The sequence below is a fragment of the Neolamprologus multifasciatus genome, chromosome 18 (genome assembly GCF_963576455.1).
Source record: "Neolamprologus multifasciatus chromosome 18, fNeoMul1.2, whole genome shotgun sequence".
Lineage (NCBI taxonomy): Eukaryota > Metazoa > Chordata > Actinopteri > Cichliformes > Cichlidae > Neolamprologus > Neolamprologus multifasciatus.
In genome coordinates, this window is record NC_140456.1 from 23,698,745 (window position 1) to 23,723,603 (window position 24,859).

At 41.4% G+C, this 24,859-nt stretch overlaps 1 protein-coding gene across 5 annotated transcripts in view; it reads right to left on the bottom strand.

Moving 5' to 3' along the window:
• Positions 1-24,859, bottom strand: part of mast3a (microtubule associated serine/threonine kinase 3a) — a 38,105-nt gene that overhangs the window by 12,423 nt on the left and 823 nt on the right. The window contains exons 2-12 of one of the 5 annotated variants that reach the window (XM_085141238.1): positions 23,931-23,962; positions 19,443-19,531; positions 18,636-18,708; positions 9,246-9,266; positions 8,998-9,079; positions 5,300-5,457; positions 2,354-2,429; positions 2,024-2,233; positions 1,014-1,115; positions 434-566; positions 133-218 (exon numbers count right to left, since the gene is read on the bottom strand). In XM_085141238.1, coding sequence (XP_084997364.1) covers positions 133-218; positions 434-566; positions 1,014-1,115; positions 2,024-2,233; positions 2,354-2,429; positions 5,300-5,457; positions 8,998-9,079; positions 9,246-9,266; positions 18,636-18,708; positions 19,443-19,531; positions 23,931-23,962 — 1,062 coding nt within the window. The other 4 variants (XM_085141237.1, XM_085141236.1, XM_085141241.1 and 1 more) reach the window with 4 other exon arrangements.

Consider the following 24,859-nt stretch of genomic DNA (forward strand, 5'->3'; position numbering starts at 1 on the left):
AGTAAGAGAATCTTAAAGCAAATAAATCTAATCTAAAGGATGTGGATGTGAGACATGAGCGCCATCTGTTCTTCCTGGGTCATTTTAGAGTTCACTGTATGTATTTGGTAACCGTTTAATGTAAGCTTATACCTGTGCAGATGTTGCCTCTCCAGTGTCATCAGACTCTCTGCTCGCTGATCTGTGAATCGGGCTAGTATGCTCCAAATGAACCATCTCTGTAATGGCAGCAGACAAAACAGATCCAACTTTATTAAACACCAGTGCGAATCAAGTTTAAAAAAAAAAATCACAAAACTGTCACTGTATCTTACGAGATTAGTTCACAATGATTTATTTAAGCTAACTGCATTAGGGTTTTCAAATTTATCTGAAGTAAGCAATAATGAGATAAAAATACATTTTATTTTTTTTATTTTTTTTAAATCTGCACCTTCCAGGGGGTCTCTGGTAAGGCCCAGCTGGCTGATTATGTATCTGGGAATATCAGTTTTGATGCCTTGTCCTACTTTGGCTTGACCCTCTGCAGCCTCCAAACGTTGGTAAAACTCCTCTGGATCAAACTCCTGGATTCAAAAATATAAAAAATAAAGGAAAGGCATAGTTCAGGTTTCACTCAAATATACATTACTTTGTTGACATAATATGTAGAAAAGCTTCAACCATTACATCGGGAAATGATGGATCAAACATTGCAATACAATACATATTACAATACAATAAAAATGCTGAAAAATGACAGAAAAATGTTTCTGCTCCAATCGGCTTTTTTTCTGACCTGTAAAACTGGAGCATCACTGGCACCTTACTAACAACAGACCCAGGCTAGCAAGGTGAACTTGGCTTAGTAAACAGTAAGCTGGGTTATTATTACTGCACAAACTAATCGCTACTACAAGATGTCAACATCATGTATGAGTCAACTTTCACACATGCACCTAAGCTGATGGACATAGTGTTATTACGTCACTCGTAAACCTGTGATTATTACTGCATCTGTCATTGAGTCTTACCAGACACTCCAACAGCCTGGCAGGCCTGGAGATGATGATGAGAATCTTCTTGACCAGTTTGGTGATGATGGTCACCTCCTCGCTCTCTGAGCGCTCATACGCCTAAACAGAACAAATAGTGATGGATTATTATAGTGACCTAACCCATTTGACACAAGCCATGAGCCACCACAACTCATCCAAAGAAGCTGTCTGCACTTGTCGGGTGATATTTTTAGCATCCATTTCATCCCCTTACATTGTCTGGTGGTGATTCAAGGGCTCAAGAGCTGGTATTTCAACATATTGAATCAATACTCACTGCATGCTCTGCCAGGCTTATAAATAATGGAAAAACATTTGACTTTTTAACACTCATTCTTGCTTATGTAAATCCAACAGCGCCTTGATCAAACAGCAGGTTCAGAGAGTGTATGATAGAGGTTGTGAAACAGTCAGAGGAGCGATTAGTCAGCAGTCAGTTTAAAACAAACTCTTGCCCTGCTAAACATAGAAAAATCCACTCTAAAAAAATTGTAAACACCTTTATGAAAAAGCAACACTAGCAAGCAACTCAACATATGCATTTTAGCATGTGGAGAAGGGTCGAAACAATTTCCGTGGCCATAAAGAATATACTAAATAAAGAAATTATTATATGACAAAAATAATAATTTAAACCACTGTTTTGCTGTAGAATACACAATCATTACACAACTGAACACTTGACCACTGCACACCCCTATGTAATAACACAAAATGACAGAACATTATTGACTGATGGAGTGGAATCAGCAGAATATTAACAGAGGAAATGGGCCTTTTCATTTCAATGTTCAGTGTCCTCAGTGCTGCTATAGTACAGCATGCAATGTCCCAGAGGGCAATCTGAGCTACCAACAATAACACTAGCTAGAAACATCTTAGAAAGAACCAACACTCCCTGACTGTTTAAAAAAGAAAATAAGAGAAAAAAAATTCTGTGTATGAAAAAGATGAAAAATCATTTACTAAAGATGAGAGACACCCACCTCATGCAACAGCTTCTCCAATTTCTCCTGCAGCTCCATGAAGTACCTGGAGGTCACCAGGCCATTCTGGGACTTGTCCAGACAGTCTCTGGCGAGCTCCACCAGCTGGTGCTGAATGAATCCAAGCACACCATCAGCCAGGGGCAGAGCGGTGTCCGGGGAACACTCTGCAATGATGTCGAGCAGCCGACCCTCCATCTGGGCCGTCGCCTGGGAAACAAAAATGAAAGCCTTCGTTTAAACCAGTACTGCATACATTTCTAACCCATTTAGTGAGCAGTTGAAGATTTTAACTTTGATTATGAGACTTTCACAAAGAAAGGGAGCTACCTTAGGAAAACGTTCTTTATAGACGTGATTCATCATGACAATCTCATTGTCAAACACCCCACAGGTCCGTCCAGGGCTTCACAGAAAGAAGACAAAGGAGAAAAAAAACAAAAAACAGATAAAAATATTACAAATGTCGATATTTTTTTTGAACAAATGCCATTAACAAATAATGGAGACCAAACTAAAATAACATGAAAAACAACTGAACTAAGTGGCAAACTGAACTGATGAAATCAACATTTATATCTTTATTGAACAGCCATACACACAACAAGCTATAACATTTTATGACTACATTAACAATTAAAGTGTTGACTAACATTCTAGGTCATACAAACAGCGTGTTTGACACAATTCAGATCAGGCTCTCATGTGCACCATCCACGACCACACGTGTTGCACCCAGAGGGTTTCGGTTACACGCAGAGGTCTTTTTAAACCCTCCTTACAAGTTCCAAATCAATGTACTGTCAGCACAAATGTTAAAAATAACAGTCCTGGGTGCTCCCTTACACTACGTTGCATACTAAAAATGACAATAATGTCAATATGCGACATGAACTTAACTCGTTCTGGGTAACCACAACAGTTGCACACGCGGTATGAATTTATTTCAGGGTAATGGCAACTGCTTAGACCACTCGGAACTATTTTGAGGCTGCAAGAAATCCTTTTACACAACTTGTAGAGCAAATTTAGAACAACGGCGACACATGTCAATCAGCTGCTGTTGATTTAGATGCATCATTAACAACTATGCAAAGGTCAGGTAAAACCCAAGGGGGAGGTTTCTCTCCGGTGTAATTGCTAGAGTTACCCAGATGTACTTATAGAGTATTAGTGTACACATGCAGTGCGAATTACGGCATGTGGCACAGGCATGGACACGTCACCAAAAAAAGCAACCACATCAACAGGCTGCCAAAATCCTCCCCAGCCTGTCATAAAAACTCTACAGCAACCTCAAAACAGTTTGGCATTTGGCATTCTAGCAATGCCAAATGATGAGGAAAAGGTTTTATTCTAATCCAGGGGATCACGCACAAATGGCACAGAGGGTTTTTCCAGAGCCACATTAAATAATTATCCCAACATATTCTTTCCAGACAGTATTTAATTTATCTTTTTATAATCATGTGCGAAATATCTCCTGAAAAACCATTAAGCCTACTTTTGTTAGACTGGGGTGGAGTGGCAGCCTCACCAAACAGGGCAGTGCTCCTTCACATACAACTTTACAATGTTCTAAAAAGAGCAACTACAACTACTTAAGGTGGCAAGCTTCGTGAGCTTAAACCTTAGCACAGTCTATCTCACATTTGCTGTTTAACTGTTTAACAGGTAAAGTTATTTTATTTACTATAAACTTTGATTATTTGGTGAGTATGTAGTAAAGCAGCAGGAACGGGTAGCATGTTAGCCACGCTAGTTACAAGTTTGAGGTTTTCATTTTATACCCCGTTAGCAGATCTTCTCTTTCTGTTGTGAGAAAATGTGCATATTTTAAAAAACTAAAAAACAAAAAAACATACTTTTTTGTTTTTTTTCAAAGGGAAAATTTAGAGCACAGTTCAGTTTAAATATGGCACATATGATCACACCATTGAAGAGGAACCTTGATTTGAAACTACAATTTAGCAGCACAAGACCACAACAAGTGGCGCTCTTTTCAACTAAGATCAGGAAACTAAAGCTACAATTCAAATAAACTCAACATCAGTCGATGAAAAATGATGCCTGGTCTGATGAGTTTTGATTTCTGGTGCGAACATGATAAAGAGCTCGCTGTAGTCAAATGGCCTCCATAATCACCAATAATCATGGCCTCCAAATCGGTACTTTTGAAACGGTGCCGATGCTTAAATGGTGCTCAAACCGGTGCTTAAAGAATAAAGAACACAAACGTTGTCCAAAAACCTCTTATGTTTTTATTTTTAGCAGTCTCTTTTTTTTTCTGCAAAATGATAAGCACTGCCCAGCCCCACGCACAGGGCGATCCCCGCTAACTCGCTAATGGAGATTTACCACACCTGCAGTAGATGTGCTTGGTGTGAGGTCTTGCAGCAAGCTATCAAATACAGTGCATTTCTCGGCTTTTAAAAAACACTATGCGTCGCCAGGTGTTTCATCAGATTCGAAGTGTTACCTCCTTTCCACAGTATCACCTTAAAGCACTTGTTGCAGGCTGCTGAGTTTGCATCTTTTGCTGTGAAGTACAGCCAAACTTTTGACCGCTTTGCCTTGGGCATTTTTAATCTGTAGCTCTGCTCTAAAAGAACGTACGTACCACTTGCCCGCCTACTATCCTTGGAAAGGTCAAATGATTGGCTAGAATCCAAAGTGTATGACATCTCAGGAAAAAAGAAAAAGAAAAAAAAAGCACCGAAATAAAGCACCGAAATGTGCGCTGCTTTTTGGTCTGTTTACTACTGTTTATGTCAGAACCAGTGCCATTAACGGTACCCATCCCTAATCTCAACCCAATGGAGCTTTGTATCACGGATGCACAGCAGACAATTTTGCAGCAACAGAGTGATGCTGTCATGCCAATATGGACCAAATTCTCTGAGCAATGTTTCCAGCACCTTGTTGACACTAAACCATTTTAAAATTTTAAGGCAGTTGTGAAGGCAAAGAGGCCCCAATGAAGTACTATTAAGGTGTATCTAATGAATTGATATGTAAAGGTATATAGAATGTACAGTTAGTATAATAAGCCTTTAATAGCACAACAGTTTTATCTTTGTACTTAAGTGGTGTGTGTGGTGAGCTGCTGTATACAACTGCTACTGCAGCACATAATTAAATCTACGAGACTGAAGCCAGTTGGGGGGATTTCGGTTCCACCCTTTCAAAACAAACGGCCCAGTGAAGTATGACAGAAATGTTTGTGTAACAGAGACAGTCTATATGCTGATGCAGCATATAGTATAGGAAAGTTACCTGAGACTGCGTGAGCGGACCCTGACAGGGGGCATGGGGTGGGCTCCTTCTTCATCTGCCACACTTTCTGGGCTCGGAAAATGTTTGAAGAGGAAGTGAAGATCCTCTTGCGTGGGCTGAAAGGGCAACTGGTGCAACAACTCCTGTGAAGAAGAGGACTGGGAGGGAAAAGTGGAGAAGAGAAAAAAAACAAACAAACAAACAAACAAACAAAAAAAACAGGGAAGTAGGGTCAATGGTTAAGTTGCATTTATTGATTCTTTTTTAAATTAAATCAACCACTGCCACTCTTATCTATTTTTATTTAAATATTCATACGTAGGCGGGGCTGTGCTTTGATTATATAACATCCTGTGTTAAAAGGCTTCCTCTGGTAAGACTCACACGTCTGCTCTCTCCGACTCACTCTTTATCCTGTTAATACCGAAGTCTTAAAGACTTTCATGTTCCACTGCAGATCTTAATTAGATGCACCACCTTATATGGACATGCAGAGAATTGATTTGTGATGTAAAAAAAACATCATGAATCCCTTCCTACATGAAAAGAAAGACTCAGTGAACTTTATAGATTCGCCAAAGCATTTTTCAGTAGGATTTCGCCCTTTTCACGCAGCACACATGGAGACAGGCAGCATGTGTGAATATTTTGCTTTGTTTTTTTCCCTTTCCAAGTCAGGATGTGTGACACACTGCCTGGAATTTATGAGAACTCCCATTTGGCTAGAATCTTGTGTATCCCAGGAAGAGCAGAGAGAAGAGCAGAGAGAAGAGTGGCCCATTGGCCAGAGGAAAAACAGAAGAGCCAACGAGAAAGAAAAGCAGAGCGAGACAGTGAGAGACACTAAAAGAAAAAAAAAAAAGAAAGAAAAGAAAGCAACAGAGCAAGGACGTGACAGAGCAGTGATAGAAAGGTGGGGGTGGGGGTGAAGGGGCTACGCTGAGCAGGAAACTAGAGACTTGTCAGAATCGACTAAGAGCTGCATAAAGACCTCACTGACAGCAGGGCTGAAAGGGGCATTGTACAGGGAGGGCTGACTTCACCGTCTCAAAGCCATGTGGTTGGCCATACAGAATTTCAGCAGAGACGCAGGAGCTGGGTATTGTTTTCCATTTGAGCCAACTGCAGGTTCAGCGATGGCTTTCGAGATAAAATCCTAATAATCACCATAGAAGACATCGGCAAACAGCTGACGGGTATAGCTGGGCAGCACAAAGTGTGCTTGCGGTATTCCTGAAAGGAAAAGCTGAGTAGGGAAATGATGTGGTACAGCCCCTGCTCGTTTGTGATGTCATCCAGGAAAAAGACATGGCAAATTTCAACAGGACCGGTATTATTGTAATGATAAGCTTTATTATTCCCGTACTTTCCCCTCAGTCAAAAGAGGACACGCTCAGATCAACTCAGTTCGTCTCGGTGTGATGTCATTCGTTTAATGATGGACACATGGTAAATAATTCACACAACCTCCTGTGTTTTGGTTTCCCCTTTCCCCAAGTTTTTTTTGTTGTTGTTGTAGAATAGGAGGTAGAGAAATATACTATTATGAGAAAACTTTTATGCCTTTTGACTTAAAAAAAAAACAAAACAATGACAACAAAATGTACTTTTTACCACATTTAATACTGTTTCAATAATTCTAGGAAAACTTGGGGGAAAAGGCATCTGAGGACTAATTCTCATATCCTCTCCAAAGTGGAAAATATGACACATGGTCGATGATGGAGGGATTCATCATCCTTGGACGTATCCTGTTATGGCTGCCTGAGTCATTAAAAAGGATAGCAGCATCCATCTCCAGACAGCTGCTTTATAAACCAACCGGTGCCCGAAGCTGTCAGTGTGAAGTTTTCCAACCACTTTACTGTATCAGTAAAACTAATTATAATCAAAAATGTCACATAAATTTGTAGTGATAATAACACTAAAGCGACAATAATGCTCTGCAAATGTAACAAAAACAATCATCCAAACCCCCCGTAGACTTAAAAGCTAGTTGTAAAAAGTTGGCAGTCTGCTTCCTTGCCAAGGAGGTTGCAGTTAGTCTGGATTTATGTCGACTGCAACTCAATCTGAGAAAGACAACCTGTCACAGAGGAAATGGCAAAAAAAACAAAACAACCAAAGACTAAAACCACAAAACTTTTCTCTACTACTGTTTATGCCGAGTGACCCGGTAAGTTTAAAATGAAGTTCAAGTTCTAAACTGTGAGTCAGTAAGATTTTTTTTTTTTTTTTTTAAATGCTAAAACACAGTAAACATTCCTTTTCTATGAACAAGATACAGTGAAGTAACTCTGACGAGCTATGTAATGCTGATGCTACTTCTAAAATATCTCACAACCACTGTGGAAGCTTTGTTCTAGTATTCCTTCCTTGTACAGTATGTGCAACAGGCTAAAACTAACCAATAAATAACACAAGCCAATTCTATTAAAATTCATATTTTTGGCTAATTACTGCTTTCAAGTGGTGTTCACTAGACACTAGGACTGGCTTGGTGACCAGTAACCACAAAATACCAATTTTAAAAAAGGTAAAAATTACAGGTAGCAGTGGTAAGATTGGTTCAGTGGAACAGATCTTTTTGCTTTTCACGTGAAAGATCTGTGAAAACTTCCTTGTGGGGTTGCCTCAGGATAAAAAATCCAATCAAACATGCGAGATACCTGCTGTGTGGCGAGATACCTGCTGTGTGGCGACGCCTTGCTAATAAGGGAAAAGACAAAAGTAGGACAGTTAGCAGACTGTCCCACAGACTTAAACTACTCAACTCTGAAACAAACTATTGAAGTGCCATTCAGTGGGAGAGAGGACACTGACGCAAAAGGAGAGGACATTATCTTCATAACCAAAGCCTGCAGTGTCCAGCGACCAGCTGTCGGGGGGGGGGGGGGGGGGGCTAGAATTGGACCAGCAAATCCACAGGATGGCTTTGGAAAATGTGAAGGATGGCATAAATTTTAAAACTTTATTTGCACAAGTTTTAAAGCTTTAGCTAACAATAAAGACCTACCCTGTGGCCATTCATACCACACCAAAGTAATTAAGTAACAGACAAACAAGTACATGTCAGATATTTTCCTGTTTTGTTTGTTTTTCCACCATTTACTACAGAAATTTCTTTTTTTTTCCAACAATGGGTCCACATTTTTTGTGAATTGATAAAATCTTTGTTTTATAATCACAGGATAGCCTGGACAGTTTTTTCGCTGTAATTTTAGACTATACGTAAAATTAATAGTAGTTTCAATTTCGGTCCAAGAGTCATCCCACCACATTTCTTTTGTGTACTAGCATTTCGTTATCATGTAGAAAAAGAGACATACAGTTGAAATCACCCCTTTTTTTATATTCAGATTAAATATGTAGGTCAACTTCCCAACTTTAACTTCCCATATTAGCAGAATGGGGAGTTTCACTGGTCCAGCCAGCTTTAGATGTGTATGTAGGTCACGATGTAAAATGAGTTTGACATCCCTGGTCTTCTGTAAAATCAACAATCATTTATAGGCAGATTTATGACACTTCGTAAGCTGATGGGCTTTACAGCTCAGTTAGTCAGCATCGGAAGTTTGCAAGACACCACAGTGCTGTAAAGTGGACACTAAATGCCCCCAAGGTAGTGGTTTAGAGAGAGGTTGAATGTGTGATGATGGAAAGAGGTGACAGACAGTAAGAGATACTTCTCCGCTTACAGATACTGATGAACTTGGTGCGTTTGTGCAGTATCCAGAGGAGGGAACAGATGCCACCGACCACCTTCGCCCATCCGCCCTGCTAAAAAACACACACACAAATAACAAGCTGCTCAGTGGAGACTCATATGAAAACCTTTACATCCTGTTGACTCATTCCAATCTTCAAAGCCTAAAAAGGCCAACAGACAACATTTGATGTTTGAGTCTTTGCAAGAAGAAGAAACAGCAATTAGTTATTTTCTTACCTTTCAGTCCGGGCCAGTTGACTACACAGATGCAAAAAAAAAGGGAATGGAGGCGAGAGATGCAGATAGAAAGAAAGGGCGAATGGAGGCATGAAGTGAGAGAGAAAATAAACACTGTTTAATGACAGTGACAGATTAAGTCTGCCTGTCAAAGTCACAGTCCTGTTAGTCTGACAGAACTCCCCGCCAGTGGCTGTTTGCTGTTTCTGAACACCTGCCAAGCTGCTATCATACTGCAGCATTGAGGCCTACAGACAGTTTCTCACTATGCACACAGACACACAATGCACTCATTAACACTGCAGAAAACCTGAACCTTTCTCTACCAAATAAATAAATAAATCGCCACTGTCCGAATAGTTTTCCATCCAATACACTCTGAGGAAGTGGCCCAGTTTCCTTCACGGAGTCAATCTGTGGCAACAAAAGATGGTCGAATGCAGTTTCTCTGAGAAACCAGCTCTTGGGGACATGTAGCTAAATTAGAGGTGACAGTGAAAATGAAGGGATCTGAGGGTTAGTGAGCTGTGTTACATGTATGGTTTCTTATCTATCCCTATCTGATATGTACAACATGTGCCAAAACAGGTTGTATCATGTTGCTGTAAGAAGCCACTAATAAAGGTGTAGGAGCCATATGAGTTGTTCCTTTTTGGACTAAGTGGGTTGGTTTAAATTGGCTCACTGTATTGGTGCACGGGTGTGGGGCGTGTCTCATGGGTGTGGTATATAATAAATGTGGTTGCACTCACTTGTTCACAGCACCTGATGTTGATGAGCAGGAAGGTAGGGTGAGCATGAGGCAGAACTTTCTGTTGACCGCAGCTTGATCGCAGCTTGAGCGCAGCTTGAGCGCAGCTTGAATTACTTTGATGTATTATATCTGTGCATTTGTTTAATAAGTTAATCCCAGGCACTGATTTGTATATGGAACAGTTGCATGTGGAATAAAAGGAGCAAAAGGTACAGAAGTGTATTTTATGTGTTCATTGTTGCGCGTCATCTGTGTCCTCATGTTTAGCCTGCCGCGGCCATAGGTTGGAGGAGCCGCAACAACTTGTCAACAAAAATGTTTGTAGTTTTTATTGGATTATTTATATAAAGATGAGTTTTATTAGTGAGAGTTTTATAGTTTGATATTGCCTTTGTCCACCCAGCTTTTAGATTAAGCCTTTGGCTACACAAAACAGATTTCTTTCAGGAGTTTTGTTCCCCTGTTAGGTTTCAGCAGTACAGCTGCATTAGGCGTTGTACTGATTTATTTTCTAGTTATTGTGCATCAGGCGGCTGAAGCCATTGGCTTGGGAGTACCGCCGCAGTTTGTGTTTAAGACAGTTTGTCTTCCTCACAGCTGACGGTATGGAGGTACATAAATACCCACCGCTAGTATGTACGGAAGACTAGGTTAAGTTAGTTAGGTTTAATAGGCAGATAGTGGGGGATATTGCTCCTGTTAATTGTGTGTGTGTCCAAGGTTTTATGAAGTGAATGTCACCAAGTGTATGTCTTGGAATGAGGCTGTGTGGCATAGGTGCAGTTTAGCGTTTGGATTTTGTAATGTTTTGAAAAAAAATGGAGACACACCAATTAATACAATGTGGTGAAGTGGATGGAAAGAAAAGACAGCCGAAACCGACTGCTAAGGCTTTGGAGAATCAGATTGAAAGGCTGCAAACAGAACGTCACACTAAGATTAATAAAATTAAAAAAGTCATAAAGGTTATTAAAGATTTAAAGCAATCTGAGGATAATGTTTCCATTGTTCAGGCTCACTTGGAGAGTTTGTCTGCGTTGCTTAATGAGGCAACTCATCTGCATGAAACCTTGCTTCCTTTGCTTCCTCAAGAAGAGCAAGAAAAACAAACTGCTTGGTTCATAAGTGTGCGAGCACATAATACTGAGTTTATGGAAGAGATAAAGAAATGGCTTCATGATGCAAAGGGAAACCCTCAGAGTAAAAATCTGGTGTCTGAGCTTGATTTGCCACATTTAAATCCGCCTGGTGTTGATTCCTCTGATGTATTACCTGCTGGAAATGGTTCTGGTGCTTCTAGGCACACCGGGAATGTTGGTAAAGGTGCTGTGATAGATGTTAATCCAAGTGATAGCATCTCTAATGTTGGAAACAGAAGTTGTAGGAAAAGCAAATCATCACTCAGTAGCTCCATGGTTTCATCTGCCTTGTCAGCACGCATAACGGCAGAAGCTGACATGGCTGCCCTTCTTGTTCGACAGAGGTTGTTGAAAGAAAAGCATGCTTTGGAAGAACAAGAAATACAGCTTAAGAAAAGAAAGGAGCTGCTTGACTTAGAAACGGAAATAGCAGCTTCAGCAGCAAAGGTGAATGTTTTAAAAGCTTCTGAAATGTCCCGAGTCTCAAGTGCTGTTAATGGTAAATCTGATGGAATGAATTCGTATTTAGATCGAGAGCAGGGGAGTTTAGGCGTTTTAAATCCTAATGCTCCGACGTTCAAACCTGTGTTACCAGAGCAACCATATCAGGGTGTTGATGCAAGTGATCATCAAGCACAGGTATTGGATGTAAGGCCCAAGGTTAAAAATATTTCTCAGCCTAAGGTCGTTTCGTTGGAACAGTCAGAGACGAAGCCACAAGTATTTCCAGGTGCAGTTTCAACTACTCAGATGATGTTGCAGTCTCACGCACAATCAAAACATCTTATACACACAGCGCAAGGTAGTGAGGGTCATGATCATCTAGTCACAGTTTTGAAGAAACAAAATGAAATTACAACTTTATTGGCTGAGCAGCAGTCTCTGTTTTTGCTACCAAGGCGTGACATTCAGTTATTTGATGGCGATCCTTTGCAATATCAAACATTTATGAGAGCTTTTGAGCACATGGTGGAGAGTCAAGCTCACAGTGCTAAGGATTGTTTATATTTTCTCGAGCAATATACTGCAGGCCATCCAAGAGAAATGGTCAGAAGCTGTCAGTATATGCCTGCTGAGTATGGATATGCTAAAGCTAAATCTTTGCTCCAGGAGAACTTTGGCAATTCGCTGAAAATTGCTGCTGCCTACATTGAAAGGGTCAGTAAATGGCCACCTATAAAATCTGATGATGTGAAGGCTTTGCAGGAATATGGGTTTTTATTAAGGCAATGTTGTAACGCAATGGGAGACGTTGAGTCCTTGCATGAGTTGGATGTCTCTGCTAATATGCAAACAGTTATAAAAAAGCTGCCTTATAAGCTCAGGGATAAGTGGAGGAATGTTGTGTGCGATCTGCAGGAGAGGTTTCAACGTAAAGTGGTTTTTTGCGATGTTGTTGAGTTTGTCGAAAAGCAAGTTAAGATCGCAAGTGACCCATTGTTTGGAGATATACAGGATCCCCCAACAGCCATCAGAAAAGAGGCGAGGAATGATAAGTCTCAGTTTTACCCTAAGGCTAAGCGGAGTAGTTTTGCTACTACAGTGGCCAAGGTGGAAGGGAAGATTGAGCCAGTGTTGAGGCGAGAGAGTGGTTCAGTTGTGACCAAGGTTTGCTTGTTTTGCAGAGCAGGGCATATGTTGGATTTGTGTCCTTCATTTGAAAGAAAGTTGCACTGTGAAAGATTATCTTTTTTGAAAGAGAATGGTGTGTGTTTTGGTTGTCTGCGCATTGGGCACAGAAGCAAGGACTGTAGGAAACGTCTCTTGTGTAAAGTCTGTAAACAGAAACACCCCACACTCTTACATATCCACTCCAAGCAGAGGGAAAGTGTTTCAGTGCAAACTATAGGAGGGGGAGAACCACCAGATGAAGGTCCTTCATGTGCGGTGCAAAGCAGTGGTGTTACTGGGGCCGGTGAGCGAAATAGTGCTCTATCCGTAATACCAGTTAGAGTGAAGTCCAAGAAAGGTAATCAGTCACTGATAACCTATGCTTTTCTAGATCCTGGGAGCTCAGCTTCATTTTGTACTGAAGGGCTCATGAATAGGTTAAATCTTTCAGGAAGGAAAACTGGCATTCTTTTGCGGACAATGGGCCAGGAGAAAATGGTCAGTAGTTATGTTGTTTCAGATTTGGAAGTAGCTGGTTTGGATTTAGATCACTACTGTGACTTGCCTGACTTATTTACTCAGAAAAGCATGCCTGTTCTTCGATGTAATATTCCCCGACAGGAAGATCTCGATAGATGGCCACACTTGCGCCATATTAAGATACTGGAGATCAATTCCGGGGTAGACCTGTTGATCGGGACCAATGTGCCCAAGGCTTTAGAGCCATGGGATGTTGTTAGAAGTCAGAGTGGAGGTCCCTATGCAGTAAAAACTATGCTGGGTTGGACGGTGAATGGTCCTCTCAGAGAAGATTGTAAGACTGACATTTTTGATGTAAGTGTCAATAGGATTTCCGTGGCAAGATTGGATGAGCTGTGGGAACATCAAATGAAGGCTGATTTTCCAGAATGTGTTCAAGATGAGCAGTTTGCTTTGTCTAGAGAAGATCAGCAGTTTATGAAGTCAGTGATGGACTCTGTTAAGTTGGTTGATGGTCATTACACCATTGGGTTACCTTTTAGGTGCAATCAGGTAAAAATGCCAAATAATAGGAAGGCTGTAGAACAGCGAGCTATGAGCCTTAAACGGAAGTTTATTAGGGATGGTTCATTTTATGTCGATTACACCAGTTTTATGACTGAAATCATTTCTAAAGGGTATGCAGAGAAGGTGCCTGCTGATGAATTTAATCGCTGTGATGGAGGAGTGTGGTACATTCCACATCATGGGGTGCATCACCCACAGAAGAAGAAGTTGCGAGTTGTCTATGATTGTGGTGCTTCATTTCAGGGAGTGTCTCTGAATGGACAACTTCTGGAAGGCCCAGTTCTCACTAGCTTGCTAGTTGGGGTCATAACTAGGTTTCGAAAAGAACCTGTGGTGCTCATGGCAGATATTGAATCCATGTTTTATCAGGTCAGAGTACAAAGAGGTGACTCAGATCTGTTAAGGTTTCTGTGGTGGCCAGACGGAGATCATAGTCAGGATCTGGTGGAATATAGAATGAAAGTACATCTCTTCGGAGCCACCTCATCCCCAAGTTGTGCGAATTTTGCCTTGAGGAAATGTGCAGAGGACAACAGAGATCAGTTCAGGCTAGAGGTTGTCAACAATGTTTTACATAATTTTTATGTGGATGATTGCCTTATCTCTGTTGGTTCTGAAGAGGAGGCAGTGCTGCTCTATCAAGAACTTGTTGCTCTTTGTGCTAAAGGAGGCTTTAAGCTCACCAAATGGGTTAGCAACAGAAGAGCAGTACTCGCTGCCATACCTCAGCAGGAACGATCCAAGGAGGTTAAGGATTTGGATTTGGATAGTGACGTGTTGCCCGTAGAGAGAGCACTGGGTGTACAATGGTGTATCCAATCAGATGCATTCAAGTTTAAGATCACACTTAAAAACAAACCTCCCACAAGGAGAGGGATATTGTCCCTTATGAGCTCGATCTATGACCCATTGGGGTTTTTGGCACCTGTGGTGCTGTCTGCTAAGTTGATCCTTCAGAAACTGTGCAGAAATCATTGGGGTTGGGATGATGTGTTGCCAGTTACTGTTGAACAAGAATGGACAGTTTGGCTAAATGATCTTTGCCTTCTTGCAGATTTTAAGGTTGACCGGTGCTTTAAACCTTCTAATTTTGGAGATGTTGCTTCTGCTCAGTTACATCACTTCGCAGATGCAAGCGAGGAGGGTTATGGCACAGTCACTTATCTGTTATTGCGCAGCACCCAGAATCAAATGCATTGTGCGTTTATAATGGGTAAAGCAAGAGTGGCTCCACTGAAACAAACTTCCATTCCTCGCATGGAGTTGACAGCTGCCTTAGTTGCGAGTAGAATGGATAAGATGTGGAGAAAAGAGCTGCAAATGCATTTGCAGGAATCAGTATTTTGGACTGATAGTACCTTGGTGTTAAAGTATATCAGAAATGAAACCTCAAGGTTTAAAGTATTTGTAGCAAACCGGGTGACCGAGATACTTAAAGTGTCCAAACCTTCTCAGTGGAGATATGTTAATACATCATGCAATTCTGCTGATCTAGCTTCTAGGGGAGTTAAGGTGCAATCCTTTTTGAAGAGTGATTCCTGGTTAACAGGGCCAAAGTTTCTTGTTGAGCCAGAAATTAATTGGCCAGTGAACCTTGATTTTGGAAAGATCTCTTCTAATGATCCAGAGATTAAAATGGCCATTTTAGTTAATGCTGCTGATGCAAATGAATGCAAAGATGGTGCGATGAAGTTCATTACTTATTTTTCTTCGTGGACTCGTCTGAAAAAGATGGTTGCATGGATTCTTAGATTCAAAGGTTTGCTGCAGGAACTTAGTAAAAAGAGGAAACAGCTCAAAGAGAGCTTTGCGTCTAGCGTGACTAAAGAAAATCTTGAGGAAAATCTTAAAAGAGAGTTGCAAACTGTCAAGGACCATGCTGCTAAAGGATTTCTCTCGGTAAAAGAACTTAACGAGGCAGAGAATGCAGTTCTTTGCTTTTGTCAAAGGAGGAGATATTCAGATGAGATCAGTAGGTTGCAGAGGGGTGAAAAGGTGAAGAAGAGTAGTGAGCTCTATAGGCTTAATCCTAAACTTGAGAATGGTGTGTTGAGAGTGGGAGGTAGGCTTAGTAGAGCAGCTATGCCTGAAGATGCAAGGCATCCCGCTATTATAGCCAGGGATCTGCATATTTCTGACCTGGTGCTTCGACATGTACATCAGAAAATAGGGCATGGTGGACGTAACCACATGCTGTCCGAAGTGCGGCAAAGGTATTGGGTTCCAGGTGCAAGCATTGCTATAAGGAGGATTTTGGCTAAATGCATTGTGTGTCGCAGACTTCATGCAGCACCAGGATATCAGATGATGGCAGACCTTCCACAAGATCGCATCTCTCCAGATGAACCTCCATTTTCTCGGGTTGGAGTAGATTGTTTCGGACCTTTTCAAGTTAAGCGTGGAAGGTGTGAAGTAAAGAGATATGGAATTATCTTTACATGCCTGGCAGTGAGAGCTGTGCATTTAGAGGTGTTGTCATCTTTGAGCACAGACTCTTTTATCAATGCGCTCCGTCGATTTATATCAAGGCGGGGTCAGGTATTGGAGATACGATCGGATAATGGTACAAACTTTGTGGGTGGTGAACGTGAGTTGAAAGAGGCAGTGGAAGGATGGAATCAGGCACAGATTCATGAGATGCTGCTGCAAAAGGGCATAAAGTGGATTTTTAATCCTCCTGCTGGTTCCCATCATGGCGGTGTTTGGGAACGTCTCATAGGGTCTGTCAGGAAGGTGTTAAATTCCATTTTGAAAGTGCAGAATTTGGACGAAGAGGGCCTTTGTACAGTTCTTTGTGAGGCAGAGGCTATTGTGAACAGTAGACCAATAACCAAAGCCTCTACTGATCCTAATGATTTGGAGGCCTTGACTCCTAACCATCTGTTGCTGCTTAAGACCAAGCCATTGATACCACCAGGAGTGTTTCAGAAGGGGGACGTGTATGGACGACGTCGATGGAGGCAAGTACAGTACATGTTCTGGAAGCGCTGGGTTAAGGAGTACCTGCCCCAGCTTCAAGAGCGTCAGAAGTGGCAGAGAATCGGACGGAACTTCATTCCTGGGGATGTGGTTATCGTTGTCGATAATTCTGCGCCTCGTAACTCTTGGGTGACTGGAAGGATTGTGGAAGCAATTTCTGACGGTAAAGGACTTGTACGTCAGGTTCGTGTTAAAACAAGGACTGGTTGTTTGGACAGGCCGATCACTAAAGTGTGTCTTCTACAGGAAGCAGAAGAGTCATAAAGATTGACTTTTTCAAATGTCTACTTGTATTAATGTGTATTTCATTATTTTGAATTAAAAATTGTATCTTTGAATGTTTGATAAAGGATTGATCATGTTTCTCAATATGTCTCCTACATGGTGAGTATGATGTAATTATTGCTCTAAAACAATTAGGGGCCGGTATGTAGGAGCCATATGAGTTGTTCCTTTTTGGACTAAGTGGGTTGGTTTAAATTGGCTCACTGTATTGGTGCACGGGTGTGGGGCGTGTCTCATGGGTGTGGTATATAATAAATGTGGTTGCACTCACTTGTTCACAGCACCTGATGTTGATGAGCAGGAAGGTAGGGTGAGCATGAGGCAGAACTTTCTGTTGACCGCAGCTTGATCGCAGCTTGAGCGCAGCTTGAATTACTTTGATGTATTATATCTGTGCATTTGTTTAATAAGTTAATCCCAGGCACTGATTTGTATATGGAACAGTTGCATGTGGAATAAAAGGAGCAAAAGGTACAGAAGTGTATTTTATGTGTTCATTGTTGCGCGTCATCTGTGTCCTCATGTTTAGCCTGCCGCGGCCATAGGTTGGAGGAGCCGCAACAACTTGCAAAGGTTTCAAATCAATACTGGAATCAATGGCTTAGAGGAACACAATAAATAAATCAGAGTGGACCAGAGCACTGGTCGTCCTTACTCTTCAAGGCTACTCCACGTTCACATGAAAAAATAACTGCACCAAAAGCAGAGCTACGAAGCTTTTGTGAATAACAAATAAACCCAGTGGAGCTGTCAAAAGTGCAGTCACAGCATCTGTCTACACTCTGGCAGCTTAAAAATGTCAATAAATTTAGATGTGCTGCACAAGGCAGTCCTCTAAGGTGCAATATGGCATACTGCACTGCAGCTTAACTCATGACATTTGGGACAGTCGGTCATCACATAAATTTAAACTACAGTGTTCTTGAAAATCCTACATTCGAGTATACATGTTGCTGTTCCTTACTAAAGTCTTCTTAGAGACAGGCTACCACACTATTTTCCGCTGCTGACTGAGGAAGCTGGTTGCAGCTAATGTTCCTCTAAATCCCAGCGAGTCTATAAACGGCACGCGTGATGAGAAGGCAAGCTCTGCAGTTTTCTTCCATAATCACAGCAGCCCTGAGTAATGAGTGCGCGCACCAACTCGCCTCCTTAATTGGGTTGACAAATGCCAAGACCCACGTCCAGTAAGTAAGTGACCCTGGGGGCTTTCAGCTGGTCAGACATGGTTCTCCACTGCCTCGATTTGAGGGGCAAAGGGAACAAGCCAGTGCATGTTCAGATTGCGTGCACACAGTTTCCACCGAACCAAAGATCCCTTGGTTATTTTTTCTGATTTCATTTTTAGTCAAAGCGGGCCAAGAATAAAAATAAACTTCCACTGACTACATATCTCATTTTTTAATCTAATTTGCTGCCATTTCACTCCATTAAAGTACTTTTCATTGCAATATGTCTGTTTTAGTCATTTTCCACTTGATGTTATTACGGAAAAGAAACTACTGCAATAATGTGCCTGAGCCTGAGTGGTTTAAACCAAGACTATATTAAAAAAGCATTTCATTTTATTCTTACCTGCGGGCAAACTGGAAATTGGCAGAAGAGCTAGCAGAGACATTTCTGGGGCTTTCTGAAGGACTGCTACCAGCTGAGGAAACAAAACAAAACAAAATTTTTGAAAATTGAGAGGAAGCTGAAGGAAACTAAGCATATTACTAAATGCAGAATAACTGGACTGGCTTCCTAATGTTTTACACAATCAGTGTGCAACGGTCAACTTTGCAGATGGTTTTCCTTTACAAATTCAAACTGAAACAATCAAATCTTTTAATGACACTGATGCATACACACAAAGTTACCTAGGGCCATTCCTGTCCTGTCCTAATCAAAGTGTCAACAGACAGCAGGGGGTATGTGGTACAATCACACCATATTGCATACTGCTAAAAAGGTCATTAAAGGACTTCCACTGTCCCTGAGGACAAGTCACTAAAAAGGGGGATACATGGAATGACACTTTTTAAGTGGAGAGATCAAATGATGAGGAAGTCTAGAGGGAGCTACATTAAAAATTATCACAAGGAAAAGCATTGTATGGCTTTTGCACTCTACTGTGGGCACATTATGAGAAAGAAGGAAATAAAACAAAGCACCTGAGGTAAACTAGCGATTGCTTCACGACATACAGCATCAAAACAAACTTAAGACTGATGATCCTACATGAGACAGCTAATCCTGTGCTCTCCTCAACATTCCACCCTCTGTAACTTCTCTGCTTCACACGCAATCAGCGGTGGCTAAATGCAAGAATTCTGATGAGCCAATCCAATCAACCCTGCACTGAGGCGAGCAGACAAACGGGTAAAACCGAAACACAAGTACCTGTGGCGAGTGGGAGAGGTGAAAGCGGTCGTGACAGCGTGGGCGATGGGGTCCCGACCGCCAAACTCCTTCTCTTGTTGTTACGGGAACTGTGAGTGGAAAGCAGCAAACAGAAGAGAGTGAACATCTGTTTTATGCAGTGTTGTAACAAACATGATCCAAGCACACTTTGCTTATCAATCTTATCTGTGGACAAAAAAAAATAATCAAACTCGATCAGCCTCTGAATTCATATTTTTTTGATGTGCTGACAATAGTAATTCCACTGTAATTATGTATATACATACAAACATACACATGCATGCATGACTACAAACATGTTTGCATGTAAATATATAAACAAACCAACTTGAGTGCAACTTCTTTCTTATGCATCAGCGCTAACTACACATTACCTGCTCTAATATTTAGAGGAATTAAACTTTTGTTTTTCTTTTTCTTTTAACCACTTCTAATCAGTAAATAATGTGAAGTCTGGATTGAGCAGTGTAGTACGATCCAATGACGTCTGAGAGTATTGTCATGTGAGATAAGGGAAATATATTACTTATCAGTACCACTGGCAGAGGCTGATTAGACAATAAGAACTTTGGAAAGCTGGTTTATCATGATGGAAATAAATAAAATGGTCCAAGTGACCCCTGATATAATTGAGCAGGCCATGACACACCGTCCACATGTTTGTACTTCGGTCTTTGTGAGCTGTGAAGTGTTGTTTCACTTCTGCTGGTATTTCTGAAGCTGGTCTGTGTTGTTTGTCCTGATCGTTTTTTTTGGTTTCAATTTACAAACAGTGTTCCTGCTCATTGGGTTGGTTTTCTTCTAATTTGCATATATTCGTAGAGTTTAAAACACTCTTTTGATGCAGCTTTTGGAGCAAAGCAAACAACCTAATGCCTTTTTGGCTTACCAGTCCAAGTATGACATTACTTTAGAGTACCAGTGTTATCTTGTCCATTTCCTGTACGTTTGTATTTGGTGCCTGCAGGTTTCTGCACGCAGGTGTTAACTCCATGTTTTCATTAAGATTACAGTTTTGGCTTCTTTTCAGTTTTCTTTGTCCCCCCCCCCACCCCCGTTTGTGATCTCAATGCTTTCTGTTTCATGTCGGTGAAGTAGATCCTGTCTCTCTTTCCTTCTGGCAGTGACCTAAAATAATTGAGGGGCTGAGACGACAACAAAGCCTGACATTTCTGGGTCGGTGCAAAGGCAGATTCACAAACTATATGGCCCCTCAACCCAAAAAGACTCAAAGTGCCACAGAAACAGAGGGATGAGAGGGTCAAGGTGTGCCAAGAGTTGGGCTTCAAAGTGTCTACAGTACACCTCCAACCACAGAAACACTGTGAAGGTTCGCTATTTTGCTCTTGTTAAAAAAATAAATATAAGCAAAAACACTCCAGAACCTGTGCCGAAAAAAGATATGAGAGCACCACTGTATCACACTGGCACACCACGTGAGCGCTTTATCAACAGCTAGCAGTCATAAGACGACTGATATTTGGGACTAACAATAATGGTTTGTATAGATCTTGCAGGAAGACATGAAACATGATAAATGTAGGCCACTGAAACAGGCCTGCTTGTTAACTATGTCTGCTGCATTTGTTAACTGAAGCCAATTTCATCAGCTCACACTGTGGTGGATCGGCCACATCACTGATTGATGCATGACCCCCCAACTACATGGAAAGAGTGGATAGTTTGACATTCCACAGATAGCCGATGTTTCAGCGTGCTAATGGCTTCTTCTTCTGAAGCTTCACTCAATAGCAGTACATTTACATTTTAAAATCCTGCAATATAAACTGCAGCTCTTGCGGTTTACACCACTGTAACAAAGGCAAATTGTGCCAGCAAACCAACAATTATGTGTTCAGATTATGACAAAGAGGTGAGAGGTAGAGACGCGACAATTTAAGATCACTATGAACTCACTGACTGCCAAAGACATATTGAGTGAATTAAGGGCTAAGACACCTTAAGAGCTGACTGGATTTATCTGATTGATGAAAGCACGTTTACAACACTACTGTCCCACTAACCACATCAGTGCACTGATCAGCAGTGGGGCCTGGTGTCGCTTTATGCGACAGCTGGCAGCAGACAATGCAGCCTGCCCGCACACATACACACAGCAGTCTACAATGGCCACGTTTCTCTGTCGGAAACAAAAACTAGGGCGGATGTAACCGACACATACAGTGCCATGCTGAGGGGCTATCACAGACCCTCCGGAGGGATCAGATGTCTGAGCTGTGAAGCGGCTATATTAGCAGACAGTGTGGAGGTTGCCATAAAGCGCCTTGAATCAAATAGCTCGAAATTACGACGTTCAACAAATTGCTGTTTCTCAGAGACTGAACGGCACAGCCGATGACAAACATACAACCCCCCAGACGTTTTGCAGCAGTTTGGTCGAGGCTAATTAACATTCGCCTCCATTTTCAATGATAATTTTCTAGTTAGAAACAGGCTTTAGGTTTTGTTACCTTTTCGATCTTTTCATCATGGCCCCGGTCACAAAACTAGTTTTGTAGCTCGGCAGCACGGTCCAGTAGTAGTTTTGATCAGACATGTTGGAGGTGACCGCTAAATCCGATCCGATATGAGAATTAGTATCCTGTTGTTAAAGAGGGGGCATCACGGTAAACAGTCTCCCCTGTCGATTTGGTATTATAGTCGCCGTTAGGCTAGTACGTCGACTCCAAAGGCACAAACTCCTTTCTGCTTCTTCGATACAGACTGACCCCAGACCCCGGGCAGGGCAGCTCGGTGGTGCTAGCAACTGCGACGGCCATGGTCACGCTGCTCCTTTTCAATGTCACCAGTAAAATTTCCGAGACAGCCTGTCTCCCACGAGGTGCAACATTATCGACCGATAACTAGCTTCGACAAAATGTGAAGCGTTATTCTGGGGACAGAAACTTTCAACCACAGCAACGTCTCTGCCGCAACGCGCAGCCGCATCGCCGCGCGCCAGCAGGAGGAGGGATTTCTGATGCTTTCAAGTCCTGTCGGAAATACTGGTTTAAAACGCTATGACACAAATAATCCATCCGGTACAAAAATCTAAGGAATTACGCGTTTTAAACGATAAATCTTTTTTTCTGTTCTTTTTAATTCTTCTCTTTTATTTTTTTAATAGAAACAATAAATATAACATTTGACAAGAAGTTATATCAAATTTAGAAATACTATTTCCAGAGTGTCCGATATTCTTGAAGGTAACATTTTTTCAATAGAGATTATAGGGACCCTCGCGACTTTTAGTGATTTCAAAGCCTATATAAAACAATGGTTCGGAGAGTTTAAGTCTTTTTTCTTACGTTTTAAAATACAGGTATTAACTGTGATAAATATATTAAATTAACTTCTTTATACACACACACACGCACACACACCCACACACACACACACACACACACACACACTGCCCCATGTCAGAACTTATATGGTGCTCATCTTTGTCCTGTATAAGGTTAATACAGCAATATATGCATATAGATGTATATTAGAAGACAGAAAAGCCTTAATGAAATCACCTGACTTGGCCAACAGACATCAGAGACAATGGGATACAAAGGATTTTATTGCACAAACATAACTTTGTCTCACAACACTATACTGGCAGTGGGACAAGTGTAGGTAAGCAACACAAACACATCTAGCTCCTAAAGATCTTTGAAACTGTCAGCTGAGATGAATACATATTATTCAGAGATTCTGATATTTCCTTTTATTCCCAGCTATTGAAACTATCTTGGCTTCAGCTCTGGCCCATTCCAGGGAAAGTCCCTGGACAAGTTGGAGTCACATGTATTTATTTATTTATTTTTAACCAGAACGGCTTCTGTTTGGCAACAAATTCTCAGGTAACTTTCTTCGTGCACTCCAATGTATCACTGCTGTTCTACTCCTAATGTGTGAAATGAGCTGTAACGATGATCTAATAACGTAGGAATTTTGTGCAGGTCAAACATTTGGCAAAAAAAATAAATAAACAGTCACAACTAAGCAGTTACCTGTTAGATCTTGCTCAGCTTGCTCAGCTTGCTCGCTCAGTTCAGCTAATGATATACAATGATATAGGCACTCGGATGTTAAATCAACTCTAGCATCAAATACAAAAGCAGATTCAAAGCCTGGATTCTTTCAGTAAAAGAAGAAGCGGCTTAATTGATTCTCTCACACTGAGACCTACAATGTCTCCCACTCTCTTCCTCTGTTTTCCCCTCCTAACATTTACATAAAACCAGTCTTGGGCAGTGAGCCTGCTCTATCTTTCAGCCAAATTTCTTAGGTGCTTTAAGAAGTTCCTGCACTTCAGGATGTGAAGAAGGTGTTTACCGTCAGGAAAAGCAGCATGCATGCACAATAAAGCCCACATGTGACAGACAACTGACTGGCCTGGTTTGAGGTACAAAAAAGGTGCAAAGGGGGACAAAGATGGAAAGATGCACAGAATTGCCCAGATGACATACTTACAGATTTCCCCTACGAGGAAGACTCAGTTCTTTCTATAAGAGAAGAGGGAAAGGTTGAATTAAGAAAAATGTGATGGTGGTGGTGGGGACATCTTCCACCTTTGCTCTGAAATCACTGGCATCAACATCTTAAAGGTCTTCTTTTGCTGTCAAGGAGGACACCTATCATTTAAAATACACTGCTATTAAGTACATTTCATGCTTACAGTCACAAGGTGCTAATAATAACGCTGCAGTTTTTCCTGGTGGCCTTGTTCTCTGTCACTCCTATTTATTTTTTCATCGGCACTATGTAAATATCATTAGCTGCTGAATGGCCTAGTTTCTGGCGATGACAAGTGGGCCTTGTAGCCATTTAATTGCAAATCCTCGGTCCGTGAGTTTCAGCTAAGAGGACTGTAAAACTGCTCTTGCCAGTCAGGATTTGAAGGACAGGGTGGCACCGTGTCACACTGCGAGAGTCTGTGCACAGAATTTGAGACTACCTGCACTTGTTTCATTACCTCCAGTCGTCTGAAAATTGAGAAAGTGACTATAAAGATGGTTTTAAAAAAGGGAGAACTGTGCACTGAAACAGCATTTCCACCATGACCATTATTTTCATTGTAACTGCATCGCTCCACTTCATCAAAATTCAATGAATGCAAGGTGGGAAAAGGCTAGTTACTATAAACAGAGACAAGGGAATGGGAACACCCAGTTTAGACTGATGATCAGTGTTACCGCCTCATCAGACCCTGGGTGGAAACAATGCAGCTTTGCCTACTAAATGAATTCAGAAAATACAGACATTAATGGAGCAAAAACAAACACTTAATTATTCTGACTGTGAACATCTCAAATGAACATGGCACCCAGGAGAAGACGTTTCTGACAGTCTTCCAGGAACCATTGGCTTTTGTGCTCCAGATCACCAAGGCAACCAGATTG